The sequence below is a fragment of the Schistocerca nitens genome, chromosome 6 (assembly GCF_023898315.1).
Source record: "Schistocerca nitens isolate TAMUIC-IGC-003100 chromosome 6, iqSchNite1.1, whole genome shotgun sequence".
Classification (NCBI taxonomy): Eukaryota; Metazoa; Arthropoda; class Insecta; order Orthoptera; family Acrididae; genus Schistocerca; species Schistocerca nitens.
Genome location: NC_064619.1, coordinates 77,933,885 through 77,946,808, shown reverse-complemented (window position 1 = coordinate 77,946,808; position 12,924 = coordinate 77,933,885). Strand labels below are relative to the sequence as shown.

At 42.4% G+C, this 12,924-nt stretch overlaps 1 protein-coding gene across 1 annotated transcript in view; it reads right to left on the bottom strand.

Annotated features, from left to right (window-relative positions):
• Positions 1 to 12,924, bottom strand: part of LOC126263235 (general odorant-binding protein 70-like) — a 146,159-nt gene that overhangs the window by 30,218 nt on the left and 103,017 nt on the right. Inside the window, exon 4 of the mRNA XM_049960318.1 lies at positions 11,355 to 11,428. Coding sequence (XP_049816275.1) covers positions 11,355 to 11,428 — 74 coding nt within the window. The remainder of the gene's footprint in view (positions 1 to 11,354; positions 11,429 to 12,924) is intronic.

The following is a 12,924-nucleotide window of genomic DNA, read 5'->3' as shown; positions in this document are numbered from 1 at the left end:
CGCAGAAGTGTACTAGTGGAGGCCAATCAGCCGCTGATAGTGCCTGCACAGGCTGTACATGGTACGGAAACAACTGGTTCTCCCGTAGCACTCTCCATACAGTGACGCGGTCAACCTTACCTTGTACAGCAGCAACTTCTCTGACGCTGACATTAGGGTTATCGTCAACTGTACGAAAAATTGCCTCGTCCATTGCAGGTGTCCTCGTCGTTCTAGGTCTTCCCCAGTCGCGAGTCATAGGCTGGAATGTTCCGTGCTTCCTAAGACGCCGATCAATTGGTTCGAACGTCTTCCTGTTGGGACACCTTCGTTCTGTAAATCTGTCTCGATACAAACGTACCGCGCCACGGCTATTGCCCCGTGCTAATCCATACATCAAATGGGCATCTGCCAACTCCGCATTTGTAAACATTGCACTGACTGCAAAACCACGTTCGTGATGAACACTAACCTGTTGATGCTACGTACTGATGCGGTTGATGCTTGTACTGTATAGCAATGAGTCGCATGTCAACACAAGCACCAAAGTCAATATTACCTTCCTTCAATTGGACCAACTGGCGGTGAATCGAGGAAGTACAGTACATACTGACAATACTAAAATGAGCTCTAACATGGAAATTAAGCTTTTCCGGACACATGTCCACATAACATATTTTCTTTATTTGTGTGTGAGGAATGTTTCCTGAAAGTTTGGCCGTACCTTTTTGTAACACCCTGTATACCTGCAACAGTATGCTTACCAATATGTTCAACAACGCCGTGTATAAAAACGGGACTTTTCGGCCCTCACATCTCCGGTTTTATTAATGATAGAAAGTTAGGGTCAAGTGTTTTGGATAGCGCTTGGGTTAGGGACCATTTCTATGCCCAACAGCAAATGGAGTTAATCGGTTGATTCTTTTTGCATTTCATGTGGTCTACTGTGTGCTTGATAGGACTGACGGAGACACCATTAGTTAAGCCAATCGAACATTTATGTGGCATAGTGGAGAGATCCGTTCGTGTACAAACTCCTGCACCTGCAACACTTTCGCAGTTATGGACGGCTATAGAGGCAGCATGGCTGAGTGTTTCTGCAGGGGACTTGCAGCGACTTATTGAGCCCATACCACGTCGAGCTGCTGTACTAAGCCGGGTAAAAAGACGTCAGACACGTTATTACGTGGTATCCGATGACTTATGCCATCTCAGTGTATGTTGTCCCCGTGACAATATTCTGGTCGTTGTTGTACTCTGAACTACTCACAACATCTCCTGTTACTGATCAACTATCGTAAAGACAAACGGTGTGAGGTGTATTGGTCTGTTTACAACTCCATTGCATATTGCTAAGTTGGGGACCAATTATTAATCTTTGCATTAAGAAATGATGGTCTTCATTTTATATTTTTCAAGTAAAATCCGTAATCCTAGTGTACCAGACGGTGCTCTCGTTTCTGCTGGTACCTCCAGAGGACCACATAGCAGATTTTGTTACCTACGAAATCAGCAGTACATCAGTGTACCTCTCCCGACATCACGTAAGCACCCATTTTGTTTGCTATCCGCCTTTAGAAAATGCGCCGAAGGATTTCCTAGAGTCCATAATAATGATATGAATGACAACCCCCTATTATCTAGATCTCGAGTATATCTCTCGAACAAGAACATATGTGTCAAATATGATGACAGGCACACAGAAAAGGTTGAGCTGGTTAAATTCTTAATATGTTCGGTTAGGGGGGAGGGGGGAGATACAAAAGAACTGCTGAAACGACTAGACAAACCTTCATTTGCATTTCGGCTCCTGTCAGACTTAGGAGATATAAAAAGAAAGAAAGCTAACGTAAGTCGCTTACTTTCGTTCAATAGTGTCATACAGGACCGTTATTTGACGGTAACTCATCAAGGTAAGCTTGTAATACGACCCATTTTCTTAGTAGTCTCAAGAACGTCGAGCAGAGGATCATTAATGGAGGTGTGGATACTAACTACAGCTTCCTATATTAACTTTGTCATAAATAATATGTCTCCTCTTCAGATCAATAGCTTAGTGCATGGAATCAATAATAGAAACAAAAATTACCTTCATAAAGATAAAAAATCTCTTAATTTTTTCGACAGATGCGTATGATATTCAGCAACACAAATATTCAATAACTTGGCAGCAGCAGAGAAAAGTGTAGCTACTAATAAGAGGAACATAAAGGGTTTACTGGTGGTCAGCTCCTTTTACACCAATCACGAATTTCTTAATAGTATTACCTGATGTGCTTTATTCACGTAAGTATTATCGAAAATCTTTTAGCACATCTTCAGTGCAGTAGTGTGACCATGGAAGTACGTGTTATAAACTGAGTTTCTGTGTAATGATGTGAGGCTGAAGTAGACTACACTTCTGTATATTGCATATTTACGTGTATTGTGGCCAGTTTGCTATTGCCAGTTAAATGAAAAATTTCCAGATAATTTTGCCATCCATTTAACTTTGACTATTTATAATCAACATTATTATATCTCCTATCTGGTATATATGCACTCAAGGGAAAAAAAAAATTAAAGTAGCATGAAGGAACTGTCCGAATAGAAAGAAAATCGGTAGATGTGACGTACATATATACAATGAAATGATTAAAATTTCGGAAGAATGGGATGATTTATGCATGAGGAAGAGCTTCACAAATTGAGCAAGTCAATAACGCGGTGGTCCCCCTCTGGTTCTTGTTGTTGTTGTAGTGATCTTCAGTCAGAAGAGTGGTTTGATGTCAGTGTCCGTGTTATCCTATCCTGTGCAAGCCTTTTCATCTCGTAGTGCAACCTAAATTCTTTTGAATCTGCTTAGTGTATTCATCCCTTGGTCTCCCTCTACTATTTTTAACCTCCGTGCTTCGCTCCGATACTAAATTAGTGATCCCTTGAAGCCTCAGAACGTGTCCTACCAACCGATCCCTTCTTAGTCAAGTTGTGCGACAAATTGCTCTTTTCCCCAATTCTATTCCGTACCTCCACATTAGTTACGTGATCTACCCATCTAATCTTCAGCATTTCTCCCCAATTCTATTCCGTACCTTCACATTAGTTACGTGATCTACCCATCTAATCTTCAGCATTTCTCCCCAATTCTATTCCGTACCTCCACATTAGTTACGTGATCTACCCATCTAATCTTCAACATTCTTCTGTAGCACCACATTTCGAAAGCTTCTGTTTTCTTCTTGTCCAAACTATTTATCGTCCACGTTTCGCTTCCATATATGGTTACACTTTATATTAAAACTTTCAGAGAACACTTCCTGACACTTAAATCTATACTCGATGTCAACAAATTTCTCTTCTTCAGAAATGCTTTTCTGGCCATTACCAGTCTATATACGAGGGCTATCCACAAAGTACATTACGTTTTGGAATTAAAAATAAATAAAGTATTGGAAAATTTTGTTATTATATACAGATGAATGCCACACTTAAATACTATATTTATACATAGTTGCCATTTAAATTAAGGCACTTATCGTAGCGATGGACGAGCTTGGAAATTCCTTCGTAGCAAAATTCGGCCGCCTGCGCCTTCAACCACGTGGTTACGTCTTTTGGGACAGAGAAGGTGTGATTTTTGTGGATTTCCTGGAAAGAGGCACTACAATAAACTCTCAAAGGTATTGCCAAACTCTGCACAACCTCAGAAGAGCAATACAAAACAAGTGCAGGGGAAAGTTGGGCTCAAAGATCTTGCTGATTCACGACAACGCCCGGGCCTACACGGCAAATGCCACTCGTGAAGTTCTCGAATCTTTTAAGTGGAAGTTGTTTCCTCATCCGCCGTACAGTCCCGACCTGGCACCGAGCGACTTCCACTTATTCCCAGCAATGAAGAAGTGGTTGGTTATGCAACTTTTTGATGACGACGCACAGCTTCAAGAAGAGGTAACCACGTGGTTGAAGGCGCAGGCGGCCGAATTTTACGACGAAGGAATTTCCAAGCTCGTCCATCGCTACGATAAGTGCCTTAATTTAAATGGCAACTATGTAGAAAAGTAGTATTTAAGTGTGGCTTTCATCTGTATATGATAACAAAATTTCCAATACTTTATTTATTTTTAATTCCAAAACGTAATGTACTTTGTGGATAGCGCTCGTATTATATCCTCTCCACTTCGACCATCATCAGTTATGTTTCTGCCCAAATAGAAAAACTCATGTACTACTTAAAGTGTCTCATTTCCTAATCTAATTCCATCAGCATTACGTGATTTAATTCGACTACATTCCACCATACTCTTTGTTCTTTTGTTGGTGTTCGTCTTACGAGTATATCCCCCTTTCAAGATACTGTCCATTCCGTTCAACTGCTCTTCGAAGTCCTTTGCTGTCACTGACAGACTTACAATGCCATCGGCAAATCTCGAAGTTTTCATTTCGTCGCTCTGGACTTTAATTCCTACTTCAATTTCTTTTGTTTCCTTTACTGCTTGCTAAATACACAGATTGAGCAGCATCGAAGATAGGCTAAAACCCTGTTTCACTCCCTTCTCAACCGCTGCTTCCCTTTCATGCCTCTCGACTCTTATAACTGAAATCTGCTTTCTGTACAAATCGTAAAAAGTCTTTCGCTCCCTGTTTTTTTTATTTTTTTTTTTAAATCTCAATTTGTTCTCTTTTGTTCGTTGTATCTGTTGGGGGCGAACGTCGTAAGACATCCGTTTAAGTTCGTTGATGATCGATTAACCCAGCTTTTTTATTACAGAGGGCGAGTAACCCTATGACCGAACACTCTGAGCTACCGTGCCGGCCCCTGTAGTTGACTCCTGCATCCCGTAGAATTTGAGAGAGAGTATTCCAGTCAACACTGTCAAAAGCCTTTTCTAAGTCTACAAATGCTAGAAACGTTGATTTGCTTTTCCTTAACCTATCTTCTATGAGAAGTGGAACTGGCAGTATTCCCTTACGTGTACCTGTATTTCGCAGGAAACCCAACTGATCATCACCGAAGTCGGCTTCTACCAGGTTTTCCATTCTTCGGTAAAGATTATGTACCAAAAGAAAAGTCAAGCCATAAGTTTAAGTAAACACAATCAACAATATGACATATGAATCAGCTTAATTTTTCAAGGGACTCGATCAACAGAATAGAAGGAGAGACCCATGAGTGAACTCTTCAGTTTCGATTTGAAAGCGCTTTGAGTACTGCTAATATTTTTTAACTCTTGTGGTAGCTATTTAAAATGGATGCAGCAGTATACTGCACACCTTTCGGTACAAGAGTTAAGGAAGGGATCCAAATGCAGATTGGATTTCTGCCTAGTATTAACTGAGTGAAACTGCTAATTCTTTAGAATAAGCTGATATTGTTAGCAAGAAACGACAGTAACGTATGTATGTATTGAGCGGCCAATGTCAGAATACCCAGACTAGCGAACAAAGGGCGACAAGAGGTTCGCGAACTTACACCACTTATTGGCCGAACCGCCCGTTTCTGAGCCAAAAGTAGCCTTTGAGAATGGGGAGAGTTACCCCAAAATATAATACCATATGACATAAGCGAATGAAAGTAAGCAAGGCAGACTAATTTTCGTGTCGAACGATGATTTACTTCAGATACCGTTCGAATAGTTAAAATGGCAGCATTAAGTCTCTAAACAAGATCCTGAATGTGGTCTTCCCACGACAGTTCACTATCTATCTGATCACCTAAAAATTCGAATTGTTCAGTTTCACTAACCATATGGCCATTCTGTGAAATTAAAACTTCGGATTTTGTTGAATTGTGGGTTAGAAATTGTAAAAACTGCGTCTTACTGTGAGCATTAGTTCATTTTCTACAAGACATGAACTCGTGTCATGAATTGCACTATTTCAAACAGAGCCAATGTTGCACACTACATCCTTTACTACCAGGCTAGTGTTATCAGCAAACAGAATTATTTTAACACGAGAGGGCATATTATTTATATAAATAAGGAAGAGCAGTGGCCCCAACACTGCTCCCTGGGGCACCCCCCCATTTGACCGTACCCCACTCAGACCGGAAGCGCAGCTGACGGAAGAGTTTTGTCATGGATGGCTCTCCCAAGGCAATCGGTAATGGTCTTCATGCAAGCAGTTATTCGGCTCGTAATTGACTTACAGACTTGTTGGATGTCCTGAGTGATATCGCACCATGTTCTCTCCGTCTCCAGACAGGTCTGTTCTGCTCATCAGAAGTCAGTTCAAAGTGTGAGTCATCACTGAAGACAATTCTACTCCAAATAATGCGATTACTGACAAGAGACTTGTCCGGAGACGCCAAGACGGCGCTGGGGCACCAACCTGACTGTCGCCGACCATACGGCCGGACATGTGGAAGCGACGGTCTGCGGTGACATTTCATTTCATAGAAGGATCCGTTCGGTCGTCATCCACTTTACAGCTCGGTACATCGACGATATTCTACGCCCTGTTTTGCTGCCTCTCACGGTAAACCATCTGGGCTTGCATTTCAGCAAGATAATGCCCCACCCCACACGGCGAAAATTTCTACTGCTCTTTTTCGTGGTTGCTAAACCCCACCGTGGCCGACAAAGTCGCCGTCTGTCTCCCCAGTTGAGAACGTTTGGAGCATCATGGGCAGGGACCTCCTACCAGCTTTGAAGCTTGAGGATCTAAAGTACCAGCTGGAAAGGATTTAGCACTACATACCTCAGGAGGACATCGAACAACTCTGTCACTGATTGCGTAATTGCCAGAGTTGGACCAATGCGATGTCGACTATTTCACTTTATGGAGCTCTTTCTCTTAAATAAGTCTTCCAGTTTTTTCTAAATTTCTATCATTTTTTTCTGTACATTTACATCACGTCTATCGATTTCCCTCTGATTTGAATAATTCCTTCTTGGAATTCTTTTTCTTTTCTTAGGGTGCATATTATGAATTCTTGAGGATCTCCTCAACTTCAATCTATAGCGCAAATGTAATCCAATGAAAAGGGAAAAGTAAGGTTCATATTGCCGATGCCGCTTTTTCTTATTTTCCTTTTTCAAATTCTGAAATTAGCTGTCGCATACAAACACAAACTGTGTACTTCTTTACGTCCATCGTGCAGGAAGTTGTACTCGAACCTTTCTTCCTCACATGTTTCGTAGACAAAATTGTTTCCCTTTAGAAAGTAATTGCAATTAGTTATAAAAGAATGTGTTGTATTCAAAGTTTCTTAGGTAATTTGTTTATATACTTTTGTTTCTGAATCACATCTGTACAAGCTTGAAGTACTTACGTTGGTACAGTGCAATACACACACCTATTGAAAGCCGTAGGCGGCCTTACAAAGAAGCTGATATAAATTGCACTAAACCAATGAAAAGAACAATTTTATTAGAAATGAGTTGCTTGTATTCATGTAGAACACCTTATGTTTATATGTGTGCCCTTCATACTGACGCTTACGAAGCATTATGGAGTGTGGTAAGACTGTGTTCCCTTTTGGGCTCATTCGCAGTCAAATAGCCTTTCAGAATTTCCGAGTAGGTACTGCACCTAATCACGGAGAGTTATATGTTCATTATATTTTAGCTTGCAGAGAAGCGCTGTATTTCGACGAAAAACGGAGGTTAAGTAGCAGACAAATGCCAGCAATTAACGACGCCATTAAGTTACTTGCAGCAGGTACCAGAGTCAAGTTTTACTGTTAGACTGAAACTTTCGATGAAGTTTAATCCGCTTTGGATTTTCCTGCAGCCTCACCGTAAATTAGCGAGTAATGAGCACAGGAGAAGGTCGTAAGCTAGAGAGATGGGGGCGTTCCGGTTTTGCAAACCATTTGCGGATTACAGCTCCGATGCGAAAGTCTTGAGCAGTTTTGAACTTAGGCTTTCGCTACAAATATCTCGACGTTTTTATAGTGTCTCAGGATGAAAAGTACGTAAATGAGTAGCTGTTAACTCGAATAAGAGAGACAGAAAAAAAAAATCAGATAAACTCTGCACACCAAAGTATGATAGCAACTACTTTCTCCTTCTTGAAAACTGTGCAAGAAATAAATCTCATGAAAATCGCTGCAGGTCCATAAATGACTTCAGTGGCTTTTAGATTCAAATTGATCGTCTTACTGCCGTTAGAATCAGTTATAATCTTTAATATCACGTAACTGTACCTAAGGACGGTACTTTGTCGCAGGAGAAGCAAGTCTTACTGTTTTATTATTTTATACGGAAAACATTTTAGATAATGTTTTATGTAATTGTCATGGCCAGTTTCAACTGGATCAGGGCATCTTCAGATTTACAACTAAAACAACTAAAATACTGGACTGGTGATACCGTCGCTGTCAGCTGTGTGCATCGCAACAGCTCAGAAGACACAAAATGTTCCGCAATTATAACAGTATGGCAGAGACTTGACTTTACCGTTATAATACAATGGCAGCGCCATATCATATACTAATTTATGTGTTCTTTTATTTGCCGGCCGCGGTGGTCTAGCGGTTCTAGGCGCGCAGTCCGGAACCGCGCGACTGCTACGGTCGCAGGGTCGAATCCTGCCTCGGGCATGGATGTGTGTGATGTCCTTAGGTTAGTCAGGTTTAAGTAGTTCTAAGTTCTAGGGGACTTATGACCACGACAGTTGAGTCCCATAGTGCTCACAGCCATTTGTTCTTTTATTTACTAGTGTCTTGATAGCGTCTGGTATACAGTGTGAGTAAGCCGCCCCTATTAATGGGTTTTATGCAACCTGAAACGCCTTAAAAACCACTGGCTATATTTTCCTTTCTCTCGCTCACTATGTGCAAACTACTAGCCCTCCAGGGAAAAAAACAAAAAAAAAAACAAAAAAAACGAACAGGACGTCTTTGTACGATACCAGATACTCAAGAAAAACTCATTTGAAGGTCACTTTTTCTTACATTCGAATAATTCGAAAAGTATTGCCTCTAGAGAAAACGTATCCCAGTTCGAAACTCAAATACATTAAATTTCCTACAAAAACTTCCTGTTCGTTCTTTCTGAAGAACTAACAGCATGTAGCGAGTGAGAGGGAATGAAAACCTTGCTCGTGATATATGAAAGCGTTGTGGGTTGCATAAAACCCATAGGTAGGGGCAGCTGAATCATGCTGTATATACAGGGTATAGCAGTGGGATATTACATTTTCAGTTGGCTACACTGCTAAGATACAGACGATCCCGCACTGTCTACCACGTGTGATCGGTCTCACATAGTATCCCATTCAGTCCAAAATGGAACTTTGGCAACTGCAGTGGCGTAATGAGACAGTGGATTAGCCCTGTCATGTGTACAGCGTTGGAGCTGTCCGAAGCGCAATGCGCCTTGAACGGGAGTGCCATTTCTGTGTTTCACAAAGAAGAACAATGTCCAAGAGGGTAAAACAGTGGCGTGGAACGGGTTCTGCAAACTGTGTGAAGCACAAGGGTCCTGAATTGACTATCAGAACGCCGGAAAATATCCCATGAGTTCGAGAAGTTCTGCAACGAAGCCCACAGCGATCTGTCGGACGCCATTCCAGAACACTATCAAACCCGCGCACCCCTCTGCAGAGTATATTATTGTGAAAAAGTATTTAAAATTTCAGCCTTATAAGCTGCAATTGGCTCACCAGTTACGGCCGGGAGGCAAATGGGAGTAAGCGCTATTTCTGCAGAACGTTACTGGACGGAATTGACTAGGATGACGTTTTTCTCAAACAGTTTTTGCTGTCTTATGAAGCAAACTTCCGTCGGAATGGGTTTTTCAATAATCAAAACTTGCGATATTTCACGGGCGCAAACCCGCAGCACATTCATGAGAAGATCTAGGGCAGCTCAAAGTGCTACGTCATATGGTATGCTGCTGAACAGTTTCTTCATTCCACAGCTGCAGGGATATTGCCATCTGAACGGGATCTGTTTTCAGCATGATTGGACTACAGTCCATATGGCCCATAATTCAGTCTCTACTATGAGGCGCAAATTTCTTCGTCGATTACTCTCAGATTTGTGAGATATTCCATGGCCAGCGAGGTCAGCTCATGTTTCAGCCCCTGGTTATTTCTGTGGGACCAAATGTTTTTCACTGCTTCTCCAAAGTACCTATGAGTTGAAAGCCGGAATCTGGAAAAAGATAGAGGCCATTCCTCAAGAAGAGATTGAGAATTTTTCCGAATGTTGACACATTGGTCTTGCACTACGAAAATCTTTGACTTGCGGTGGTAGTACTACATGTATACGTTCCCGAAGAGTTTTAGGAGTGAATGGATAAGACAGTGTGTGGTTAGCCGTGAAGCAGCACGTCGCAGAAAACACTTGTGCTGTGCTGTGGGGCTTGGTTAGCCGAGGCGGCTACGGGAGATGTCTTGCTGTCGTGCTGCGTACTGTACTGGGACCTGGTAGTTGAATGGTATCCGAATCAGAATTACCATGAACAGTGCTGACTGAACTGGAATTAACTACGAAACCTTGCTGGATTACATCGGCAGAGTTAAACTTCCAGGAGCCCGTCGATAGCATCATGTCGCTCTTTTCAGTTCTGAACTCACAGTGAGAACGTAAAGATGGCTAGAAATTAGCGTGTCCCACCAAGTATGAGGGTCTGGCGAAAGAGTTCACCTGAAGCTATGTAATCCAAGTAACATAACTGTCATGCGGCTCGCTCTACACGACAATTCTCGGCCGCACTCTGCAGGGGCAATGAAGATGCTCCTGCAACGTTTTCGATGGGAAGTGTAGTGTTTGATCACTCACAATACAGCCCGTAATTAGCTACCGCTGAGGTTCATCACTGCTCAAATGAACTGCTGGCTATGAAGACAATATTTTGACACAGACAACGAGCTGCAGTCCAGAGTAGAAAATTGTCGAAAAGCACTGGCGGCTTTCTTCTATAACGAGGTAACTGAAAAGTTGGTACAACGCTACGACAGATGTCTAAGTCTGAGTGGCGACTGTGTAGAGAAGTAGCTGGAAGGTGTAGCTAACCGTTACAAATAAACCAGTTTTGATTTTCACTGTGGTTTCCATTTCGCGACCTATCGTTCCTTACCTTGTGAATAACTGTGGTGGGGTTTTATGGGACCAAAGACTGCTGAGGCCATCGGTCCCTATGCTTACGCACAACTTAATCTAAATTAAACTAACTTACGCTAAATAACACACCCATGTCCGCGGGAGGACTCGAACCTTCGACGAGGGGGGTGGGGGGGTGAGGGGTGGGGGAAGCCGCGCTGACCGTGGCAAGACCCTCAGACCGCGCGCTTACCCCGCGCGGATATATATGGTGCTATGAACGAAAAATGACGTAAAAACATGACCGTAGCATAAGGCAAATGATTCTGTTCACTTAATTTAGCTGTGAGAACGACAGGTCAGAATTTGGGTTTTGATATAGCGTGGATCGTTTTCAACTCACCCCAACCAGCAGGCGGTCTTCGTCTGACATTTCTGCACTCCTTGTGCGCCTGGCTGCTACTGACTTGGCGTATTCTGCAACACAGCACGTATACGATCTGTAAGTACTCGAGGAGTAAACGACAGGTAAAACAGGATAATACATCAGATGCTGATGTACATCACATTCTTGCAAAGCTTTATTGTTCATATAGTAAGACATTAGATCATTCTCACGTTGCAGCAACCCAATGTAAAGAGTTCAAACTTTCACCAGTGACCGTTACTTTTGATTTCGAAGTTTTGCTTAATTACGGCGCCTCATGGATAAATCAGGATCCAAACACTTTGTCTGAAGATGACAAAGAAAAAATTTGTCGATATCGTGGTTCAAGATGACACTCACACCGGGCCGATAATCAGTGAAGATGCTTTGAGCGCCATTCGCGATAAAACAAACTTTATGATGTATAGTTACAATAGCATCTTAATTTTACTGACGTAAGATCCATATCTACAACTACCTCCACCGTTTGCGAATTATTGCGAAGTCCATGGCAGAGAGTGCTTCTCCATGTACCACTTACTCGGGCTTTTCTCCTTCCCTTCGCATATGGAACACGGGGAGAGTGATTGCTTAAATGCCTCTATGCGCGCTTTAATCATAGTAAGCTGCCCGGTCTTCTAGAGAGCAATACTTAATGCTCTTTTCTGAATATTTTAAGTATGCATGGAGAGTTAGGGTTTAACTACAAGCGCCTGCCAGTTCAGCTTCTTGAGCATCTCCGCGAAACTCTCTCATGAGTAAAACAGAGCTGTGAGTATAGGTGTTGTCCCTATTTGTACACGTCTAGTTTCTCGTGACAGTCCTATGTGGTATGGTTCCCTCAAACGTGAACCATATTATAAGTTAGACCGCAGAAGTGTTTCGTAAGTAGTAACTTTTGCAGATTGCTTGCAGATTCCCAGTATCCTGAAAATGAACAGAATTTTCCCAGCTACCTATCCTAGTATGTAGCCTATATGGCCTCTGTACTTCGTATTACAAGGGGCGTTCAATACGTAATGGAACGCGTCTGTTTTATCGATAAATTTCCAGTGAAAAAATATGGATTCTATTGTGGAACTTCGCGGGAAACTCCCGCTTGAGCCCCTATAGTTTTATGAGGTTCCGATAGGTGGCGGCAGCATACGTAGCCTTCAAAATGTCTTCTGTCACGGAGATGCGTTCCGGACAGAGAACTGTCACATATTTTCTTTGGCGGGAAACCAGAACATCGCAGATATTCATAGGCGCTTGCAGAATGTCAACGGGGAGGCAGTTATCAAAAGCTGGGCGAGCCGTTGGGCGCGGTGTCTGTCATCACTCCAACAATATGGCACAAACCTTTTCGATCTCCCGCACGCCAGCCATGCTCACAAAACTGTAACTCGTGAAGTGTTGGAACGTGCTCTCATTCGGAGTGATTGCCGGATCACAATCAAAAACCTCAGTGTTCAACTGGCTCTCTGCTAGAAGTTCAGACATACTGGTCCACACTCAAAGGTTTGCGCCCTCTGGGATCGTTGCAGTCTAATCGAAGAGCATGAAA